The sequence below is a fragment of the Odocoileus virginianus genome, chromosome 15 (assembly GCF_023699985.2).
Source record: "Odocoileus virginianus isolate 20LAN1187 ecotype Illinois chromosome 15, Ovbor_1.2, whole genome shotgun sequence".
NCBI lineage: Eukaryota > Metazoa > Chordata > Mammalia > Artiodactyla > Cervidae > Odocoileus > Odocoileus virginianus.
The window spans coordinates 18804905-18829270 of NC_069688.1; the positions used below are offsets into that span (position 1 = coordinate 18804905).

The 24366-nt window shown below is 43.3% G+C and overlaps 1 protein-coding gene across 5 annotated transcripts in view; it reads right to left on the reverse strand.

Annotated features, from left to right (window-relative positions):
- Positions 1–24366, reverse strand: part of ST18 (ST18 C2H2C-type zinc finger transcription factor) — a 90262-nt gene that overhangs the window by 16034 nt on the left and 49862 nt on the right. For all 5 annotated transcript variants that reach the window (XR_011491448.1, XM_070477100.1, XM_070477099.1 and 2 more), the window contains exons 9-12: positions 24078–24265; positions 21659–21870; positions 12081–12326; positions 3679–3794 (exon numbers count right to left, since the gene is read on the reverse strand). Coding sequence is in view for 4 of the 5 variants with exons in the window: in XM_070477100.1 (XP_070333201.1) it covers positions 3679–3794; positions 12081–12326; positions 21659–21870; positions 24078–24265 (762 nt within the window). In the remaining variant the exon portion in view is untranslated. The remainder of the gene's footprint in view (positions 1–3678; positions 3795–12080; positions 12327–21658; positions 21871–24077; positions 24266–24366) is intronic.

The following is a 24366-nucleotide window of genomic DNA, read 5'->3' on the forward strand; positions in this document are numbered from 1 at the left end:
CTCCTCTGTCCATGGAATTCTCCAGGCAAGAATACTGGAGTGAGTTGCCATTTCCTCCTCCAGGGGATCTTCCCAACCCAGGCATCAAACCTGTGTTTCCTGCATTGGTAGGTGGGTTCTTTACCACTGAGCCACCTGGAAAGCCCAAGAAGAAACTTATGGTCCTGAATTATGAGCTTCCAGCCTTGTATCAGTTCTCTGATTCAGAATGATGCCAGAAAGTGATGCTAAAATGTGTGTTCTGGTGATGGGTGAGAGTCAACAGTCAATGCTGTTCTAGTTCTTTGAAAATAAGAGTTAAAAAATAATTATTATAAACCCATGCTTTATCATGATAGCAGCTCTTAGGAATACTGGTACCAACTACATCACAGATTTCAGAAAGTTTTGTAAATTTTTAAAGAGAAAGATAACGTTGTAGCTTCATAAACATATTAGAAATCACCTGAAAAAGATCTTTGAAAATACGACCTATGGCTGACACGTAAATTGACATTTCTGATGGGAAAGCTGCTGATAGTATGGAAATAGGTAAGAAGTTTAGTTAACAAAGCTGTGATCAGTTTTATCCTAAGGTTTGAACCCACTGAAGACACTCACGAATCAACAACCTAAGCAGTAGTGTCTCCCACGCACCTGCCCAGAGTCTGTCCCAGGCACTTCATTCATCTGAGAAGCTGGTCACATTCTGTGTATCTTATGTGTGGTTTAAAAATAATGAAGGAGGATAGTTATTCCGAACAGGTTTACTCCCATAGTTAACAGGTATACCTTGGTTTCTCAGCCATTTATTTTTCTCTGACACTGCTAAAATGTTGCTGGGGTGAGCAGATTGACCCCCACCCACTCAGTGATTTTATGACGGTGCCAATAATCAGAGGAAGCATCAGCTACTGATGTTCTAGGCACCCTGCCTTATGGAGAGGTTTACCCATGTGTGGAATCAGACTCTGTCCCTCTAGAGGGGTACCTGGGGATAGTCTTATGACATTCAAGATTTCTGAAATGTCACCTTCTCAGTATATTTTTCCTGTAAGCTACTTTCCAATAGTTCTCAGGTATTCTAAAGACACTATAAGGGTAGAACTCCTCCACCTCTCGGGAGAGGCCTAATTTTCAGAGCTTGATCTGAGCTAAACCAGCCAGCTCTCTGCCCACCACCTTCTTAGACAGAATGATGTTCTAAGGAAAGGAAGGAAAATTCAAAACTACAAATATATGCAAACAAAAAAAGAGAACAACAATTCACATCTGAGCTGAGTTATCCCACAAGTGCCATTCGCCCGCTCAACAGAGAAACAGTCTTTTCTGATCATTATGCAGCTGGAATATTCAGAGCGTGAGGGATGGCTTATAACGGCCTGGGAATTCCCACTTTGGAAATACATCGCCACCTGGTGTGCCAAAACAGCATTGCGTTTATTTTGTTTCACTTTACATTTTATTTCTATTTTTTAATCATCCTTATTAATACTGCCAGGAGAGGCAAAGAAGTGCCAATGATTTTTAAACCAGACAGTGATAAATTACTTAGAAAGTATAATGATAAAGCGTGCATTTAGGAAGTATAATGATAAAGCATGCGTTTAAATAGTGGCTAATTATTTTGTTTAAGCTTTGTGCTTTAAAGAGGTCAAGCAATAAAGCAAAGGCTGAAGGAGTGACATAGTAGGAAAAATTGATGCGTTGGGCTCTGATGGCTGGGTTAATTAACAGATCTTCAATGAGAAACCTTACACAGTAACATGTACCAGTTGGGTGATACGTTCTGGGAAGATTTGCAAAGGAAAGCGCCAGTTTAGAGAAAGGAAACCAGCTAGTTCCCTCAGTAAGTGGCACTCAAAATCTAAATGAATTTATGTTGATCCCACAGCATTGAAAAATCTGTTCTAGCCAGTTTCTAGTAAGCAATTAAGGTACATTTACTGGTTAGAAACATAAAGCATAATAAGGACTGGGTGAGTTGTTTACAGAACCCGTGTGTGGGAATGCGTGGTACCCACCCCAGTGCTCACCTGTCCTGAAACAACAGGAAAACCACAAGGCCTCTAAGGAGTTCATTTCCTAGGAATTCATGACTACATTCCGAAAATCATTCACCATATTTTCGGAGCCCTTTTTGCACCAATGAGAAGAGCCCGTGACAAAATAATCGCACTTCATTTTTCTGTCCAACATGGTGATGCAGGTTAATCATCAGTTTTTCACACTACATTTAGTTTGAAATGACTCTGGAAATTTCCAAAATCTGCCTTTAAAGGATAAACATTGGTCCTTTTTGAGGATCTTTGAGATAATATGCAGAAACAAAATCCATACAAAAATTTTAGAAACTTGACTAGCAGGCCACGAGGATGTAAATACATGGCTGCCCAGGTCACCTCCCAGAGGGTACCGTGCTCAGTGACGCTCAGGCATCAGGAAACATTATTCTTGTAAGGGAACCGGATGCTTGGGCGTTCTTCCTTTTCTGCTTTGACTTCGTTGAATTTCCTGTGGCATTTGAAACCACCAAGGGCCCAGGTGGGAATTTTCTGAGCTCTCAGCTCCCATGACCATCACTTTCCTCCTTGTCCCCAGATCTGTATTCTTTGTGGGCATCTCTGACCCTCTCAGGTCCCAGCAGGATGCATGCTCTCGAATTCTGAGATGAGCACTCTGTCCCCTTCCTTCTATATGTCTTCCCCAGAGGCACCGTCTCCCAGGCCACATCTCACGTCTGCATCTCTAGTTAATGTTTTAGATGACCTTTCTGAGCCCAGACGGTCCCCCATGTGCATACGACCTCAGAAGAACTCGGCGCACTGCTCTTTCCCAAATAGCCCAGCACGAGCTCATGTTTCTGCTCAAATATCCTATGGTCTGTTCATGGAAAACTTGCAACCAGGCCATCTTCTCAGGGCCCTTGTCCTGCCCCCGCCTCCTGACTCTGTCTCTGTCTCTCTCCAGGCCTTCTGGTGCTGGGGCTCGGTGTAGGGCCTTCTGGTCCAAGAAACCCTTCCTGATGGAGAACCCACTGCAGCTTGACCAGTACTACCTGCCTGGGTCTTTCAACTGTCCTGAGTCACAGAACTCCTTGAGAAGGTAACAAAAACCATGAACTCCCTTCCCAAATAACATTCTGCATGAAGTTTTAAAAGTTTCTGGGCTTCCCTGGTGGCTCGGATGGTAAAGAATCTGCCTGCAATGCGGAGAACCTAGGTTTGATCCCTAAGTTGGGAAGACCCCCTGAAGACAGGAATGGCAACCCACTCCAGTATTCTGGCCTGGAGAATTCCATGGACAGAGGAGCCTGGTGGGCTACAGTCCTTGGGGTCATAAAATGTCAGACACAGCTGAGTGATTAACACTCATGCAGACTATCTCTAGCCCTAACTTGGCTCCTCTGAGGTCAGGGAATGTCAGGTTAAGATCTCTGATCAGAACATAAACATTTCTAATTGTTTTGCATATTTTGTTTTTCAGTTTGACTTTTAATTCCCTTAGCACAAGATCAAGGCATGCACCTTCTTCCATAATCTTCTTAGTTTTGAGTAGAGGTCTAGATACACACAGAATATTTAACTATCGGTCAGTCAAAATTGCCCTAAAACAGTGCCAAATCAGCTCCATAAGCCAAGGTGTTATTACTTAAGGCTTCAATCAGTAGTCTCCATTCTAGAACCATAGGTCACTCACGTGATGAGTTCTTTCTTGAGATCTCTGGTGTGGAGCTTGGGTTTAGGGCTTGGTATAGAGGCCTCTCCGGAGAACTTCTTTTCCTCTAAATTTTCTAGAGAGCTCACTGGGTCTTTCTGGAAATAAAAAATACACAAGGTATTAGGAAACTCTGGAAAAACAATTGTATTTGAAGTCATCGGGGTCAAACCTGAGCTTTGGCTTAAAGACTTAGATGACATCCCTCACTGGATTTGTACAGAAAATAAATAAGACAATAAGGGTACACCCGGACTGCCATGGACCTTTATCCTTGGTAAAGAGTTAGAAATTATAACTCACAGGCACAATTTTAAAAAGTTCACATGTTGGCAGATAAAACTACAGAGGAATTTCTTGAGCCATGTAAATAAGTTAATATCTTAACATTTTAACTTCAATATATTTCAAGCTTTACAGTATAATAAACATTTCCTAGAGAACATGGAAATAGTTCTTTATGTACATAGCGTGCACGTATGCTAAGTCGCTTCAGTCATGTCTGACTCTTTGTGACCCCACATACTGTAGCCCACCAGGCTCCTCTGTCCTTGGGATTCTCCAGGCAAGAACACTGGAGTGGGCTGCCATGTACTCAGTAGTCACTGGTAAAACAAATTTAATTCTGCAAAAAATGAATCACACAAAATTTTAAATAGAGAATGAAGAAGTAAATTTAGCTGATTAGAATGTCCTTCCTGATATGCAGATAAGATTTAAACTATTTGCTTAAATGCATAGTGGCTGAGTCCACAATGTCTCGGCAGCTTTTAGCTCGATTTTTCTGGACACCTGTTTTTAGTCTCACATCAGTCACTTCCTGTTTTCCTTAAACTACCTCTTTTGCTAAGTTGATTTTTTTCCTCATGTTTTTACTCTCTGGGTGGACTGTCTTGTTGGATTATCATTAATTTTCATGGTCTCCTTTTAAGCTTAGTACTGATCCTGATTTCATAAGGAAATCTCATTGATCCTTTCACATCACTTATTTACCATCTGATATATTATTGTCAGACAACTAATGATGGTTTCACTCAAACACATAATTAGTTTACTTTTATCATTAAGCTTATATTGAGTAAATGTAATACTTTCTGGATTTAATATTAAAATCAGGTTAACTACTATTTTTTAAAAAAACTGTCTCCTAAATCTCAAAAGTATTGATCCATTTAAGATGAGAAAACAATTTTGAGTTACTGAAGGCAAATCTCATTTAAATCACATGGACATGACATTGCAAGGATAAATACAATTTTAATCATTCTGAGTTTACACTCAAAATCAATGGAAAAAGAAAATCCGTGGATTTTCCCAACCTAAGAAAAATTCTAAGCCTTGATCTCAGTTATAAAGACAAATGTAATTTACTTCATTAATTACTTGGATAACAGTTCAATCGATTATTTTACACAAGACCACACAGTGGTGAAAAAATGTGTGAATGACCTCAAAGGAACAGGATCTTCAGAGCAAATTAGTAAAACCTGGTTTGGTCTAATTTCTTTTTTCATATTATTTTTAATACTGAGTATTCCATTTTAAATTATTGATAAATGTTTGAAACTAGTAGCAGAAAAATCATATACCACTAAAAAACAAAGAGAAACGGGTGCTTGATGATCAGTGTCTATTAAGGTACAAGAAGAAGGGTTATTTTAATGCTGCTTCTGTGAAATCTACAGAAAACAAGTGAATGATGCTTATCCTTTTCACATTTCACAATGTAACTAGAGCAAAGCAATTCCTAATTATAAGACCTTAAACTGGATACACTATTTTTTAAAAAATAGTGTTTGTTATTTATTTGCTGTGCTGGGTCTTCATTACTGCCTAGGCTTTCCTCTAGCTGTGACGAGCAGGGGCTGCTCTCTAGTTGTGGTTCATGGACTTTTCATTGCAGTGACTCCTCTCGTGGACAGAAGCTTGTGGAGCACAGGCTCTCGGAGCACGGGCGCTTCAGCCGTTGCAGCTCCTGGGCTCCAGAGCGCAGGCTCAGGAGCTGTGTCGCATGAGCTTAGTTGTTCCGAGATACATGGGATCATTCTGGACCAGGGATCGAATCCGTATCTCCTGCATTGGCAGGTGGATTCTTTACCACTGAGCCACCAAGGAAGCCCCCCAGATACACTATTATCCATTTCATTTGGAGGTGCCTGGATTCAGCATGGGTAGTGTTTTCCACTATAATTCACAAAACGTCTGGGCCTTTTGAAAGTGGATACACATGTATATCCAATGACCTCTTCTGCTAAGTTGATATTTTGTAATGCTTTTACTCACTGGATGGAATTGCTATTAACTGATCCAAAAGCAATGTTGGATCATTACTAATTTTCATGGCCTTCTTTTCAGTTTAGTACTGATCCTGACTTCACAAGGAAGACAAAGAACAGACTTTGTTTTCCTGTTCAGATGCTAGATTTTTCACAAAAATGGCATAAAGCAGAAAAGAGCTATTTTATTATTTTCTTTGTGATAGAAATGAGCAAAGTATCTCTGAGAAGGCATATACATTTACAGATGAACATATAAAGGTTATCAGCTGTTGTTTGTTGAATCTGCACATTGTAGAAGACAAGGGAATAAGATTTTGAAAGAAATAATCAGCTATGAAAGCTTAACTTACTTGACTCAAATACATTCAAAATTAATTCTAGCAGAATATATGGTATTTAACTTAGCACAGTAAAATGTAGTGCTGTTTCAACAGAATAATTTTATTGGATATGACCTTTGAAATATTTTGCAACTTCCTTAAAAAATTATGGACTTGGGTATGCAATGGCATCATGAAATAATTGTCTCTCCCTTCCTCCTTTTTTTTTTCCTTTGGCTCAGCATTCTACCTCGAGAAACTTGCAGAGAGCATATGTATTATAATACAGGTGACCCTCATTATAAGAATGTTTAATTTTGTTACAGAAGCATTGTATATCATAAACTCCTAAACTGCATACCACAAAAAATATGTCAACATCATTTGTCAGATTTTTTTTTCAAAATTTATAGTATCCTTTTGAAAATAATAATTTATATTGGAGATACATAAGAGAAAATGTGGCATACATATATGTGTGTGTTTAGAGAGTGCATGGGTGCGATGAAATTCCTTTAATGTACAAATAAGAGTTTATATTGATTTTAGTAAAAACCAGAACATAATGAGAGCATGAATAACAGATAATAGCATCTGGCACTTTTAACATCTGAAGTCTTTGGAGAACTGACAGTTGAACAAAACTGACAGCTCTAGTTATTTCTCAGCACTTTCCTTTCGAGATAGTTTGAGTTTTTTCCAGATTCAGGATTTTTTTTTTAGGGGGCATCTGGACAGGCTATTTCACTGAGAGAGACAGACAATATTTTCTGAAAATTACCACCAAAATTAAGCAACTGTTGTGCATATGAACAAGATAACAATGAATTAGAAATAATCGCCCAGTTTCTGGTCATGGGTACAGGCATGAGTGTTGTGTGGGGTGGGGGGTGTGGGACATATGGGGGGTGTGGGGTGTAGGGGGTGTGTGGTGTGTGATGTGAGCGTGTGGGGAGTGTGGGGTGTGTGGGGTGCAGGAGGCTGTGGGGCATGAGGGCATGTGGGGTGCGGGGAGTGTGGGGTGTAAGGGGTGTGTGGGGTGTAAGGGGTGTGTGGGGTGAGGGTGTGTGAAGTGTATGAGGTGTGGGGTGTGGGGAGTGTGGAGTGTGTGGGATATGGGGTGTAAGGGGTGTGTGGGGTGTGGAGGTGGGGTGTGGGGGTAAGGGGTGTGTGGGGTGAGGGTGTGTGAAGTGTATGAGGTGTGGGGTGTGGGGAGTGTGTGGAGTGTGTGGGATATGGGGTGTAAGGGGTGTGTGGGGTGTGGGGTGTGTGGGGTGTGTGAGAGTGTATGGAGTGTGTGGGGTGTGGGTGTGTGGAGTGTATGGGGTGTGGGGTGTAGGGTGTAGGGATGTGTGGGGTGTGAGGGGCTATGTGGGGTATGGGACTATGTGGGTGTGGGGTGTGAGGTTGTGTGAGGGGGTGTGGAGTGTATGTGGAGTGTGTGGGGTGTAGGGGTGTGTGGGGGTATGTGGGGGATGGGACTGTGTGGGTGTGGGGTGTGAGGGTGTGTGAGGGGGTGTGGAGTGTGTGGGGTGTGGTTGCAGGGGTGTGGAGTGTATGGGGTATGGGGTGTAGGGGTGTGTGGAGTGTGTGGATGTGGGTGTGTGGGTTGTAGGGGTGTGGGGGTTGAGAGCAGCCCAGGTTCCCACTGCACCCTGGGACCCTGAGCAGCACCTTGGCAGAGCTCCGGGGGACCACAGTCAGGACCATCCATCCCTGGTGTGCGTGGTCACTGGCCATGTTCTGCACCCGGCTCAGAACTCTGGTCCTGCCGGCCTGAGAAGCACCAGAACCACTGTGGCCTCTGCCACACACCCGGCCGGGCACTATCTCATCATTATTCTCTTTTTTCTTTCCTTCCTGCTTTTTTCTCAACATTTTCCAATTTTTGTGTGTATTATTTTCTTCTCCTTTTCTCCATTTACTTCCTTTTCTTCATTTCAGGGAATGCCAGGTCCATTACTTAATTTCTATATGACCAAAGAACAGCAAGTTCACTCCATCTGGCTTCAATTTCCTTCTCTAGAAACTTTGGTAATAATCCTGCTCTTCAGATTAGTCAGGGGAATGAGACACTGTACAGAAAGAGCCATAACCCTCATTCTGACTCAGTGTGGCCACCCTCTGCTACCTTCGCCACGAGGACACTGAATACCATCGACTTCTACAAAATAATAACTATAGAGCATCGCATTGCTCATTCTGGGATTCAGGACAGAATGTGAAAAATACTCTCTGTTCATAAAGCACCTTGGCACGGACGCAGGAACAAAGAGCCGGGGTAAGGAACCACCCCAGGGCTTACAGGGATTCAGAAGCACTTTTGTGTGTGTCCCGCAGGGACAACTCAGTGCCCAACAGTGAACCACCCACACTCAGACCCTGACAATAGACACTGAGCTTAAAATCTACCTTGTCAACTCAAACCTAGCGCAAGCTCTAGGACTCCAGGAACTCAGCATCTCCAAAGCCATCTGTATTCTTGTTGTAACATCGAACTTCCAGTAGCTTGTCAATCCCAGATGTCAGATGTGTGCTGTGTGCGAAGTCCCTTCAGTCATGTCTGACTCTTTGCAACCCCAGAGACTGTAGCTGGCCAGGCTCCTCTGTCCATGGGATTCTCCAGGCAAGAATACTGGAGTGGGTTGCATTTCCTTCTCCACGGGATCATCCCAACCCAGGGATTGCACCCATGTCTCTTATGTCTCCTGCATTGGCAGGTGGGTTCTTTGCCACTAGCTCTACCTGGGAAGCCCAGATGTCAGATACTTAGGTTGCAAATTGTAGCAGTGAGTCTGCACTAGCAGACCTGAAGGAAGTAAGCCACTCTGAAAAGAGCAGACATCTAATCGAAATGATCCATCTTCCCCATGACTGTGCTGGGACATCAGCTCCATCAGCATTAGATAGGAACAGACCCCAGCTGAATCCACAAAGCTGCCCAGATGACTCCTCACATATTTCTAAAGAGAGAATATTTGTCATGAGACTTCACTTTCTGCTGAGTGATAAGATGTATACACAGCCAGGGAGGTCCCCAAGGTACCTACTTGACCCTCAAGTGGCAGGAGTGTACCCAGAATATAAGGGGTACCCTGCAGACATTGCTACAGAAATTATGGTGGTGGTTTACAGCTAAGTCATGTCCAACTCTTGAAACCCCATGGGCTGTAGCCTGCCAGGCTCCTCTTTGTCCATTTCCAGGGATTTTCCAGGAACGAATACTGGAGAGGGTCACCATTTCCTGCTCCAGGGGATCTTCCTGACCCAGGGATCAAACCTGCATCTCTTGCATTGGCAGGCAGATTCTTTGCCACTGAGCCATCAGAACCTATGTCAAATGACATAAAGACCCTGAAAGGGAGCAAGAACCCCCTTTGCTTTGTTACTGATGGGGACTGGACTGGACGTCTGACTAGGTGCAAGCAGAAAGGAGACTTGTGGTGAACACTGACCATGGCCAGTATACAGTGGGGTTGCAAGGGTGAGGAAGAGAAGGTCCAAGCTCCCAGCACATGGCACCAAGCCTCTCCAATGTGAGGAGGTTTCACCCCAGTGGACTCGCTCAGGAACAGGGATGCACTAACGGTCACTCTGTAAGGGACCGTCCTCCGTGCCACACATTTTTGACTGGACCCCACCTCCAGGTCTCATACCTGGGATTAGGTGCCCTCCATTGGGAGTGGTTTAGGCAAGGGACTGGTTGGCAATAGGGGGTCTCCTGGACTGGGGGTGTCCCTGACTCAGGAGAATCACCATCCTTGCTCTCATCCGGTCTACGCTTCCAGAGGATCCACTCCCACCACCTCACCTCCACCTCGGACCCCAGTGTGGAATGATGGCAAATGTGAATGTAGACACATTTCTGGGTTATACAGCAACGACATAAACGAGGTGTAACTTTGGGGACTTTGCACGAGCTGGACCGATCAGGGAATGCGGAGGAGGACAGAGACATATGTTCACCAATTCTCAATCACCACCTGAGGCAAACCAGCTTCTTACAGTTTACAGGGTCTGTTTTATATTAAAGTTGAATGTGTATGATTTAAAAAAGTTTTTCTAAAGTAGTGTTATGATAGATTAGGTCTAACTATCCCTAAATACTTGGGTTAACTTTTAAAGCCAAGCAGAAGAACAGTGACTAAGCCCCGCATGGCAGAATCTAACCAGAAGCTGCTACAGTGGGAGACTCCTGCCCTCCTGGGAAGGTGTGGCTGGTGGTGACGGAGACGCAGACCTGCCTTGGGTCCCGGAGGCTCCTCCAGCCCCCACCCCCAGCTACTCTGCACGCCTGCTCAGCTGCTCACTGATCCAGGAGCTTGGCCACAGGTTGGTCCTCCTACCAGACAGGCGTCCTACATCCTCGGGGCCAGGCTTACTGGACATGGGGATGCCAGTGAAAGTGCAGGAGGGGTAGGGAGGAGGGAAGGACAGAGGGGAACAGAAAAACACCCCAATCTTGTGATTACTGCCATTGACAGTGACTCATGCCCAGAGACGTTAAGGAAGATGCTAAAGTCACACAGGGAACTATACTCAGTATTATGTAATAATCTGTAAGAGAAAAGAATCTGAAAAAGAATACACACACACACACACACACACACACATATGTAGAGTGAGTAGTGTTAGTCGCTCAGTAGTGTCCGACTCTTTGTGACCCCATGGACTGTAACCCTCCAGGCTCCTCTCTCCATGGGATTTCCCAAGCAAGAACACTGGAGTGAGTTGCCATTTCCTCCTCCAGGGGATCTTCCCAACCCAGGGATAGAACCCTGGTCTCCTGCATTGCAGGTAAATTCTTTACCATTTGAGCCCAAATTCTTTACCATTTGAGCCACCAGGGAAGCCCACATATATGTACATGTATATGTATATGTATATGTATCTGAAGCACTGTGTTGTACTCTTGAAATTTATATGATATTGCAAACCAACTATACTTCAATAAAAGATAAACTGTATGCTAAAATCAAATTAGCCTCCCTTCAAAGTCTCTGAGCTTCAAAAATCTGAAAAGGGGGGATGATGCTTACTTCCAAATGCCTACTTCAGTTCTTCAAATGTGTCAGCTGGCAAGCACCAAGCACTTCCCTAGGACAGACAGAATCACTTGCAGGAAGGCTGGGGTCAATGTGCAGTGACCCAGAGTCTAACCAGTGGAGGGTGTGGCCATGAACTCTTTGGAAGGACACTGAGTCAGGGCTCATCAGACCCACCTGGGGGCTCCAGCCACGAGAGGAAGCTGATGGCTTCCTACACAACATCTGGCTTCTGGGTGATGCCACCTCCAGGGATAACCCAGCCCGTTGCCATGGCTGGGACATTTGACAGCCAGGATCAGTCCCTGGACTACAGCTCTGCATGTAGGGATGCCCACACCACCCCTCCGTGAAACCACAGAAGGGAATTTGACAAGAAGCATCCTTGTACCAGATTTGCTCTTGTGTTCCAGCCTCTGGTGCAGAGATGTGTGGGCTCATGGCTCACAGGCTGCTGCGTCCCCAGGATAGATGACACCACCTCTTAGCTCACACAACCCAACCCTTAACAGTGATATGACAGGCTCTAGTGACATCTCGTTTTACGCAAGGGGTGGGAAATGTTGAATTCATTTGTAAATACCTCCTGAAATTTAAAATCATCGCTTTACCAAAAATCGAAAACCAGCTACAGAATTATGTATTATCTAAATAGGATGGTGAGAAATGGTGCAGGAGGAATAAGTGGACCCCACTGTCACGTTCTGTCTCCAACTTATTGATCGACACTGGAACAGTACCTCTTTCTCCTCCTCCGTCTTCCCGTGGGCTTTGCTATAGTTGATGGGCGCGTCCCAGCCCTCGTGGTCACACAGGGCCTGGTAGAAGGCGGCATTGACCAGAAGGCTGCTGGTTTTGAACGGGGAAGAGGAAGCGGTTGGAACAGAAGGGTTAGTGGAAGTTAGGGGTGCGGCTTTGTCCAGGATGCGAGCTTTTTTCATGCTTAAGTCCAATGTGCCATTCTCATCCACTTCTATCTCGGCCCCCTGTATATAACAGGAAACAAAAAAACCATGTAAGCAGTTTGCAGTGGTAGCCTGGCCATGTGGGGCTTTTAAGGGATCATTTTAAATGCAAGCTTTTATGGAAGTATATCTGATTTTAAATCTCGCTTTCTGATTCGCTTTGGTTAATGTTCAATTCTTAGGCAGACTTTTCAGAGCAGCCCCATTAGGGAGTTTTGTGTTTCTGGGTTTAAGCAATGTAAGCCTAAATATAAGTAAGATGGTCCAAATACTAAATGTACTGGCTAAACCTATTTTATCTTTTTTTTTTTTAAGTTTAGCTTTAAATCTTCCTTTCTAGTTTGCAGAATTACCACTCCCAATTCATCCTTTAAAGCATTAACACTGGAGTTAATAAAGAGACACGCTATCATCCTCCCAACATGAAAAACATGCAAAAAACAACCAGCTGGGAGAGAATTTTTATTGGGAAATATTAGAACCATATTAGATTACTGTGACAGTGACATTTTATCCTGGGTGACTTGAACCAGAAAAGCTTGGTTAACTCGTGGGGGGCGGGTTGGGGGGAGGTGGGCAGTGCACGCCTAGTTTCCCCCTCGGGGCCATGAGGATGCAGCTGGCAGCATCATCAGGGTGGGGGTAGGAGGTTAAGTTCTACGTTGAAAACTCCAGAATAAAGGTGATTATTTTCCAGATACTCAGTATGAGACTTTAATTCTGCCTCACGACATTTCTCCTCGGGAGACCTTGGCTAAGCTTCGTTTTGTTTTTAAGGCTCAAGTGCCAACAAGGTCCCCATGCATCCTGGCCCTTCCACAAGTCACGTGCCCGAGGATGGTGTGCGCGGTCCTGAACCACGAACGCTGCCAGACAGTAGCTCCCAGGATGCTCGGAGAGTGAGCTTGTTACCCTCATAAGTGGGTCAAAGGAATACCTTCCCGGTGTTCTCACTGCCATCCGTCAATTCACAGTTAACTTCTAGACAATGCCTCTCTGTTCCTTTTGGCTGGAAAAGCAGGAGACTTCCCTGAATATGTTCCTAAGATCCCTAACAGTTACTTCGCAGGGGTTCATTTTAACCCCCCAGTTACACTCTGCCCTTACCCCTTCCCCAACATTCCCACTGAGATGAGACCCACTGTACTGTTGCTGAATTAAAAAATAAAAGCACCTCTTCTGCCTGCTTGTTTTACCTGCAAAGTTTTTGTTCTCAGTCTCTCAAGTAAAGATGCTTTACGATATCTGTGGGAGGTAAATACACTTCTAATGTATTTGTACTAAGATGCTTTCGTCCTATCTTTCTGTCCTTTTTAGTAAATAGTTTAATCTCCTGTGATAGTTTTAAGCCCTGAATTTCACAGTAGAGCTTATCCAGGATAATAACTTAGTAACCACCACATCTTATGCCATCTGTATAATATCAAATACATTTTTATACCAGCATTAATAAACCTTAGTTACAAAAATCCAAGATATTAACCATATCTGTGCTGCACACTCTCTCCATGATACAATGCAGTCTGCCACAAGCACATCAAAACAACTTTTGGCTTCAATGCTGATATGTAACTATAGCAATGAAACAGAGCTATAGCAATCAACTTTAATGGCCAATGTAAAGTAAAATGCTAAATATTGTAGTCGCTGACATTTTTTTCATAAAAAAATAAAAAACTTGGGTTAAGACTGCACAACCAACATTCACATAAAATTCCAGACCTCTGTGACAGATGGCTTAGGAAAAAGGAGCCACGTGACTGGGCTGCAGCGTTTTATAGTGCAAAACCCATAAATAGTGCAGATTCGAGCTTGCTGAAAAAAAAAAAAAAAACCCAACTATTCCAAGACAACACCAATATATATTTTAGTTTTTACAAGGAAAAAAAAAAAAAAAAACTTCCAATGAGTAAATGAGAAAAAAAAAACAGAGATTCTCAGAGTTGTGGTGGTTATACATCTTGAGTAATCATGGGCTGATTGAAAAAAAAAAGATCATTCCTAATGTTTGAACGAGGTGGTTTTCTGTGCCCCGTGCCCCAGCCGGCTGCTCCGAGCACCTGACTGTGCTGGGGAAGGGGAAGGGGGGTAGCAGGCGGCCATGCGGGTACAGATGGGCTTTAAGTGAGCTCACAGATGCACTCGACAATTACACACAGCACCAGAGAAGGGCCCCTTTCTGCCCATGGATGGGTGGATCACACGTTTACTGCATGGATTTCATTCAGAGCAGTATCAATAGACATCATTTCTCTCTGTGCCTGAAACTCCACATGGCAGGGCAATGAGGAGGGGGGTGGTGGGAGAGGCCATCGGAGGGGAGAGGCCAGCCCTACCCAGACAGGGACCCCCAGCCCGACTCCTAAGATGCTCATTTCTCAAAGGGCTGTTTAGATCTTATTTTAATCATTTGAATTTTAAGCTTTTTGAGCCTGGTCTAACACTGCTCATATACTCTCGAACTTGGGAGCAACATCAGTGACCATGTAATTCATCCACTTCTGAGTTAGAGATATTCCCTGTGATGTGTTGATTTTCAAAAGGATGGAGAAAGCACATAACATTTTCAAGCCAGTATATTTAGGGCAAAAGAAAATGGAAAAATCTAGTGCCGCTGCCTTCAAAAAGCTTATTTGATGCATATAGGACGTTTTTAGTGAAAAAGACTACAAATTATTATTTTAGTTTATATAATTTATGTATAAATTATATAATTATAAATTATTATTCAGCTGAAAGTTGAGGTGATTATCTATTATAAGCCTTATCTGTACTATAAAATCAGTAGTGACTCAGATGTCTGCCAACAGAGGGACAATATTACACTGCACCTATTAACTGGCACATTATGTGATCAGTAAAATGATAATTTCAAGGAATTCGTCTCAACAGGGAAAAGACTTATGTCACTGAAAATAGGAGACAACCTAGAATTCTGGTTACACTTACAACTAGGGAAAATGGGAAGAAAATCATTTTCTGAAGAAGAACAAAAGGGAAAACACAGAAATTCTTGTGAGCATAGGCTAAGGGCTCTTTTCCTTGACTATTTCCCAGGAAAATGATAATATTATATTGTTTCAATAATAAAAAAAATCATCTTACATTCAAAGATGGTGACAAAGTAAATAAAAAACAAAACTGCAATTTTACTTTAAATGTTCTGATTATGAAAAGCATCAACTCCCAAGGCATCGATACAATAAGATACCCTTGTTTTCCTTATTTGGCATATTTTCCGTTGTTAATAAGGAGAGGTTGAACCACCTCCTTGTTTTGTGACAGGACTAAGACAAGAGCAAGGGGAGGGGGTCTGCAGATGGGTTTCTGCTCCATCTCTCCACTAAGGCTCTTCTGTTCTTGATTCAGGGGGTTTGTCTGGGGAAACATCTTCTTCATATTGAAAGTCCTCTGAAACATGTTTTCACAGTAGGCAGGGTATTGAATACAGTTCACTGTACTATACAGAAAGTCCTTGTTAACAATGCCCTGCCTACTTTGAAAACATGTTTCAGAGGACAAGAGTGTGTATGTTAACCCCAAGTTATTTATAGCACAAGGCACTCTACTCAATAATCTGTAATAATCTATATGGGAAAAGAACCTGAAAAAGAATGGATATATGTGCACGTACAATTGGATCACTTTGCTGTATACCATAAACTAATACAACACTGCAAATCAGCTATAATATAAAATAAAAATAAATTAAAAATCTAATTAATATAAAAAAATAAAATCTTCTTGCCTACCCTCAAAAAAAGGTAGGCGAGGTACTAACAATAAACAAATGGGGACTTCCCTGGTGGTCCAGTGGTTAAGACTCTGTGCTTCTTCTACAGGGGGTATGGGTTTGATCCCTGGTCGGCGAACTAAGATCACACATAACCCCCAAAATTAAATGAATAAATGAATAAAATAAATGAACTGAAAACATCTTATTCTTACTAAATAGCAATTGAACATTAGTATTAATACTATTAAGAGTATGACTTGTGAGTTATACTAATAGAAATCCTGTGATGAAATTCAGAAGAGAAGTAAGTGACTGACAGAAGGTATAAAATTAAAGTGTTGTTGTGTTAGTCGCTCAGTCATGCCTGAATCTCTATAACCTCATGGACTGTAGCTCACCAGGTGCCTCTGCCCATGGAATTGTTCAGGCAAGAGCACCGGAGTGGGTTGCCATTCCTTTCTGCAGGGGATCTTCCCAACCCAGGGATTGAACCCAGGTCTCCTGCATTGCAGGCAGATCCTTTACTACCTGAGCCACCAGGGAAGCTAAATTTAAAATCTTTTCCGCTAAATCTTTGTCTGACACTTGAAGTCATAGTGAAAACTCTTGGTAGACCAGTAGTTTGTACACCAGGGAATAACAAATTCATTAAGGAGATCAAAAGTTAGGCATGAATTCAAGCTTTATCTCTAATAGTCGTAGCTGTGCCATTTAGGGGCAATTATTTAATATCTCTGCACTACTTTCTTCACTTGCAAAATGAAATGTCATTCAAGTATACTTGGACTTCCCTGGTGGCTCAGATGGTAAAGAATCCGCCTGCAATGCGAGAGACCTGGGTTCAATCCCTGGGTTGGGAAGATCCCTTGGAGAAAGGCACGGCAACTCACTCCAGTATTCTTGCCTCGAGAATCCCATGGACAGAGGAGCCTGGCAGGCTACAATCTATGGGGTTGCACAGAGTCAGACATGACTGAATGACTAAGCACACAGCACATTATGGGCAGAGGGCTCATTTACAGTGCATGGCACATAGTAGGCATTCAGTAAACTACACAATTGCTAATAATCATAATTTGATTGGGTTTTTGGACTCTAAGAGACCTCCCTATGCTGTTCTACATGGAAGCAAAGAGGTGGTTTCCCCACACACGTCACTGGTTCCCTGAGATCCTGACTACAGTCCCTCAGAGCAGCTCACTCACATTGTGCAGCAGCATCTGACTTCACATTAAAGTTACTGGAAAAGGCTGATTTTGGATTCTAACCACCCCCAGAGCCACCGGGCTATTTCTGAGAGAAGGCAGCAGGAGTGGCGATGTGATAGCGTGTTGTTTCTCGGCCTTGTTCAAGCACAAAACAGACTTTGAACTTTAAACATTTCAAGCAAGTGTCAATTTTTTGTTTTCTTTTAAGGCACACTGTGCATATGCCACTTTGTCTAAACAGGTGGGGAAAACACCAAAACAAACAACAGAACACTTGGCAAGCGGCAGCGATTGGGATAAAGATAGACTGTGTGCCTGTTCCTACCTCTGCTGACGAGGGAGGAGGAGGAGGAAGGTGGGGAGGAAGGAGGATGGAGCGGACTCTGCAAACCCCCACTGCTCACTCCTCCTGCTGCCTGGTTCTCCCCAGTCCTGTGCTCATCTCAGGAGCACCATCTCCAGACTCAAGGGGAAATGTCTGAAGCTGTGGTCCATCTATGTTGTGCAAACTCACAAGAATTCCACATGGAACTGAAGAACAGGCTGCAAATCTCAGGACCAAGGACAGTTCTAGTATCACACTGTGGCTCATTTCTTCAAACAAGTGTCCGTAACCACAATGATCTCCACTCAGTATTGCTATTACTAATTTTTCTCTGACTTGATTTCTCAAAGAGATACTTAAAACACCCACAGGTGATTTAGGCAGTGTGGACATGCTGTGTAAGTGTTGGATTGAATTTTAACAGAAGCAATTCTTTCTAAGATCTACTTTTAGGATGCAGTGGATGTGAGCTTGGGCAGCGACTGACAGCGTTTGCCCTGGCACCTCCACCCAGGGCTGCGCGGGTGTGAAGGGGGTGGGTGTGAAGGAGGCGTGTGGGGTAGGAAGACAGTCAGGCTGAGAAACTCGGGAAGGAGGACACTTCAGAATATTCATAACGTTCTTCATTGTTTTTGGAAGAGGTTCTCTTGCCTCCCTGAGGTTTGCCTCTGCCCTCTTATCTTCCATAAGAGTAGGGATTTTGCATATCACGAATTCAGTTATCCTGCCAAACCTGGGGTGAGTTATGACTTTGCACATAGCTTGAAAGAATTTGTATTATCCCTGATGAGTGGGCATGAAGGCAGTCTCAAGGTCAGGGTCCTTTGGCTTGATTTTAACAACGTCATGCCCACATGCAAGATTCATAACTTGTTCTCCTCTTGGGCTCTTTAAACAACTTCTGAGAAGCTCACTGGGGGAAGGAAAGGACCGGATGGAGGCACAAGAAAATGAATCCTTTATCAAAGTTCTGGTCAAATTCCCTACAGGGTCACCCACACCTCCCCTGGACCTCAGGAAAGGCCCCTCTGAAGACCTTGCTCTCCACCTCTGGTGACCACTTTTTTCATCCTTCTCTGACTGTAAGCTCCTCGAAGGCAGGGTCTCTGAGGGACTCTGCTCCGTTGGGCAGCCCAGCACCTACAGGCTTTCCAGCTGGGGCAGCTGGATCCTCCTGCCAGATTCTCTCTAGTCCATCAACAGTGCTTCTATGCTCAGCTCTAGAAGTCAAGAATGGGGAAAAGCCACGTATTTCTATATCCTTCTTTCTGAACTAGGAACTCAAGAGGTCTCTGGATTCTGATCAGCGAAAACAAACGCACCAAACACCCACCGTGGAGGAAGTCCCGCATCCTGGTGGAGAGAGAACCAGGCTAGTGTTCAGTGCAGAGCGAGACTGTTTACACTTAATCCCACATGAAACAAAGGGCACGGAGCAGAGGGCGTTGCGGACAACAGAAACGGCCGGCCCAGGGCACTGCTGGATCAGAGCCCGTATTTCAGGGTTAATTACTTTGGCTTTCTCTCTCTCTCTCTCTCTTTTTTTTTTTTGCTACAATAATTACTTTTTGTGGTTTCAGGAATGTATGAGGTTCTCTTTTAAGGTCAGAAAATAGAATCCAACCAGGAGAGAATTCTGCAAATCATTACAGTGGTGTACAAATGCAGGCCTGGAGGAGGGTGACACAAGGTGACAGTGTAGGGGGCCACACTGATCCTGTTTATCACCCACAAAGTCCAATGAGACAGTTTTCACGGGAAAAAGGTTTTGAAAACGGCCAGCATCACAGATGCTCTGAAAACCGACTGCCGCACTTTCTGCCCCTTCCACTCTTACGGTCTCATCCGTGGTTGGGCTCCTACAGTTAAGGTGTGGTTGACAGTTTTGGGGCTCGGACATTTGGGGGGTTCCTGTCATCTTTGTTGGATTCACTGCTTGGCTTCAGTGATTGACAGAATGTGGAGAATACAAAGGTAAAAGGCAGAAATTTGAAGGAACCAAGCGGTATCTATCCATATCGAGGGAAAGCCTTCACCCTACAACCATTCACTCAAGCAAATTTAAGTAGCGATAGCCATTATAATGCTGGCACTTTGCTTATGTGTGCGTGTGTGCTCAGTTGCTGCAGTCGTGTCTGACTCTTTAAGACCCCATGGAATGTAGCCCACCAGGCTCTTCTGTCCATGGGATTCTACAGGCAAGAATACTGGAGTGGGTTGCTATGCCCTCCTCCAGGATATCTTCCTGACCTAGGGATCAAACCCACGTCTCATGTATTACAGGTGGATTTTTTACCACTGAGTTACCAGGGAAGCCCCTTTATTCTTACAGGACAGCCTAAACTGACAATAAAGCAAGTAGGAAAGAAGACAGTTTAGTATCACTCCAATGAGCTTCACATTAGAATATCCCTTTAAAAAGGAGAAAAGTATTCAGGTTTTTAAAAATGAATTTAAGAATAACCAAAGTTACATTCTAAAGGACCCAAAATCATTCATTTATGTAAATAATCTCTGACTGTGATTTCTGGGGACATTGGAGTTTTCTTTATATTTTTGAGACAATGTGTTTTCCTTTGTTTAAGGAACTCATTTGTTTAGAACGGTTTTTGAGTGGTTTTTGGCCACCAACTCTTCCTGGGGTTTACTTGGCTCAGACCTGTCCAGAAGCTAATTCTGATTCTTCTGTCAAATGCACCATGCCACTGTGCGCCCTGCTCTCCTGAAGGCCTGGCACGCGCACAGGTGAGCAGCTGACTGCACCAGGACAGGCTGAACTTAAAGGGAAAGGGGAGTGAATGCCTGTGCTCACTGAGTTTGGGTTAGAGTTTAACTGGGGCATCTTCCACCCAGCGCAAGGGGAACTCTCTTCTCTAATCACCCCTTCTCTGGTGGCTCAGACAGTAAAGAATCTGCCCGCAATGCGGGAGACCCAGGTTTGATCCCTAGGTCTAGAAGATTCCCTGGAGAAAGAATGGCTACCCACTCCAGTAGTCTTGCCTGGAGAATCCCATGGACAGAGGAGCCTGGCAGGCTACAGTCCATGGGGTTGCAAAGAGTTGGACACGACTGAGTGCCTAACACTTTCACTCTTCTCCAAACCAGCCTGGGCACACTCTCTCAGCTAGCTTCTGCCAGCTAGGTAGGAAAACAATTTCTTTTAACAGCCTTCCATGTAGACAGAAGTTACTGGCTCTAGCTGTCTGCAGCCAGTTCTGGCACCCCCATCTGAGGGTCACTGTTACTCTGGAGCATCACGACTCCCTCTTTGGTTATTATTTTCATCAAGACATCCTAAACACAAATGTCTACTTCTCCTTGTTAGTTGGAGAGGAGAGGTTATTAGAGAAAGGTGATTAATTTTGTGAGCTCTTCCTAGAATTTGGTTCTCGATTTGAATTTGGGCCCTCTTTGGTTATTATTTTCATCAAGACCTCCTAAACACAGATGTTTACTTCTCCTTGTTAGTTGGAAAGGAGAGGTTATTAGAGGAAGGTGATTAATTTTGTGAGCTCCAGAAAGATGGGGATCTCCAGAAACTTCCTAGAATTTGGTTCTGGATTTGAATTTGGGCCCTGAGCTCTCAAGAGCCCTTGATCCTTCTTTTGTTGACTTAATGGGCAAAGGTTTTATGATGTCCTTCGAGAAAACTAGAGCATCTCAGACCATTTTATGCTCTATGATGGTTCCACACACAGTAATGAGATGTCATGAATTTTGCCATGTTTTACAAGTGGCGGTTTCATTAAACACATCCTACCATCTTTGATTCTCAGACAGCGAACAGTTTCCACTGTTCAGACAGATTCTAGTGCTGTCTGTGTTCATGCCGCTGTGGCCAGGACCCCAACACAAAAAGAGGTTTGGAATCCACTGGGCTCCCCAGCCCAGTCTCCACACCCTCCCACCCAGCTTCCATGCACAACCTGCAAATGAGCCGTGGTCTCCCTGAACCCACCAGGCTCGCCCCTTCTCAAGACAAAGGGGGCCAGGCCACGGGGGTGGTAAGCATGGCCAGGATTGCGGAGGCAGCCTATCCTCACGGCGAGCCACTGGCCCCCCTCCGGGCTCTTGGCCTGCCTACCTTGGCGTGCAGACCCTGCTGTCTGTTGGCGAGGATGTCGGCAGCTTCCCGGCAGCGGGTGGACAGGTTCAGGATGGCCGCAGCTGCTGCGATGTGGGTGTCTTCACTGCGCTGGCCGGAGCCGTAGGAGCTGGCACGCCCTGGGCTCTGTGTGTGGGCGCCTGCACTCGGCAGCCGGGGGGGAAATTTCCCTGGACTGGAAAAATGCTTCGCTGTTGAAGAGAGATTTGATTAGCAATTGCACAAACATGGATTTACTCATTAAATAGACTTGTTTGAAAGACAGAACTTCTTGCATGAAAATACGTGAAGAATACATAGAAGCACACTCCATTCTCTCTGGGTACCTTAAATGAAGATTATTCAGATTGGTTTTCACTGGAGTTCATAGATCAGACAAGGTGACTGCTGAGAAAGAAGACCTATTCTTTTAATATTTTTTGTATTCACACATTTTAAGAGAAAAACTCTAACTCAGGTTACTGGGCATGTGCTCTGGCAGCACAGTGGTAAAAATGGTAGATTAAAGTCTATGCTCGTGAAACATCAGGGACTAAAGAGGCTTAAGGCCACAACATCCACAAACAGTGTAGGTATGAGGAATCAGCGATCCCTGTGGAGGAAATGGATTGTTTCATATTTGTTCTCACACTAACAATTTATACTTAGATGCAGAATTGCATGCTTTGCTATCTGTTATGCAGGTTTGTCTTGTGCTTAAATCGGTAGAAGTTTCTCTTCCTCCAACTTGGTGGACCTGAGTAGATGATGAAGCTTGCTTTTTTTAACTTCATTTTTGTGTTCAGGTGAAGGGCAGGGAGTAGGGGATGGACTGAGCCCAAGTTCTCAAGGTGAACAGAAAGGCACTGAATTAGCAAGGTTGAGTCCTCCCTTATGCTTCTGCTGTGGGTACCAGGGTGTCCCTGAGAGAATTAAACATGTTTCTCTTTACTCTGGGTGTTTGCAAACATCATTCAGGGACCGGGAGGCACATCCAAAATTTAATGTGGGATATAAAGGCATTTGGCTGTTTTACTGTATGTAGTGTTTATTTTAAATATTTGATCATTATTTTTCACAAAATATAGTTAAAAACATTACCAAATATTCCTGAAGTTATAAAAATGTCACTGAAAATTCTACTTTTTAAACCAGTATCCATATTATATGAATATTTAGAAGGCTCTTATTAACTAGTTTCACCTGAATTAAACATATATGTATGTGTGTATATTTTATATACATATAAAATAAAACTATCTGCACATAGATACAAAACACTGTGTGTGTATTTGTGTGTATAATTTTCCCCATGAATCTAATAGTTGTCAGTGGTTACCTATGTTGGTTATGCTTTATTTTTAGTAAGAACAGGTAAAACAATCTTTTAGAGTACAATATATTCTAGTTGATGGACACACTCCTCCCTAGTCTGTTTAGCCACTGTTGGGTTTTATACAGCATTCAAGTTCTTTGAAAAATTTGGTGATTCATATCACAGAAGGGAGAAACATTCTGTGTTCCTAAGAGCACCACATCTAGGTAACTATGTGTCAGATCAAAGGGAGTCCAGGGATCTGCACAATGCTGTAAAAAATTCATGGTCTATGGAGGACTCTCCATAGACTGGGGGATTATTTCCCTTTGTAGAAATCATTCCTGGATTTATTCCCAGGTGAAAAATCTCACTTTTTCATTAGAATATTCAAAGACTCTAAACAACTGGAGAAAACTGTTAGAAAAAACATCAAGTTTTATGTGTTACAAGTGCCTTTGCATTATGACTGTCCATGCAAATGTGTCATTGTTAGAGAATGAACACGTTTCTGCATTAATTCTCAAATCTGTGGGTGAACATCTCCACAGTCACACTTTTTTTTTCCTAGTAAAGTCTTGATTTCTGAACTGTGAGTTTCCTCTTAGACCTTTCACTTTTTCTCCCACCTTAAGTCTGAAAGCTTTGGCTAATGCAAGTAATACTTTAAGCAGTATTTCGCTGTTTTACCTATTAGATTTTCAAAATTTTAATATGAATTAAAATTACTGTATTATAATAGCTATTGCAGTTTTCAGTATACTAATCCCAGTCCTGGTTAAATGAGAATTAAATATTTTGTCAGAATTACTGTATTTAGATTCAACAATGGCACCATATTTGTAGAATAATTAAAACACAAACTATTCACCATACTCAGTGTAGCATCATGTAATATCAATAGTACTGATTAACTTATTATTGTTATTCTTATTTTATTTCACCATATATTTTCTCTCCTCCCAGCAATAGTATATTACCTATTAAATATTGCTAAATATTACCAACAAATAATATATTACCTATTTAAATGCATCCCCTCCCATAACACACACACATACACAAGATACATTTTTTGGAATAAGTATTGGAATTCAAGCTTACATTCAGGAAATGGTGGTGTTTTCCGACCTGTTTGTACAAGGGGGCGTTTACCAAAAACCTGGGCATCGAAACTGGCGTAATCAAATGGTACTTTTCCAAACTTCTCTTGCTCTTTTGACACCGTGGCTCTGGGAGAGGTGATGGCTTGTGATCGGAAGTTGAATTCGATTTGCTTCACCAAGCTCGTCCTGAAGAGAGAGGCACAGAGCTCGAGAGAAACAGGACACTCTCATGAGCGTCCCAGCGTCAGAATTTAAAGCAGATTGGATATGTCACACCTGTGGGTGCT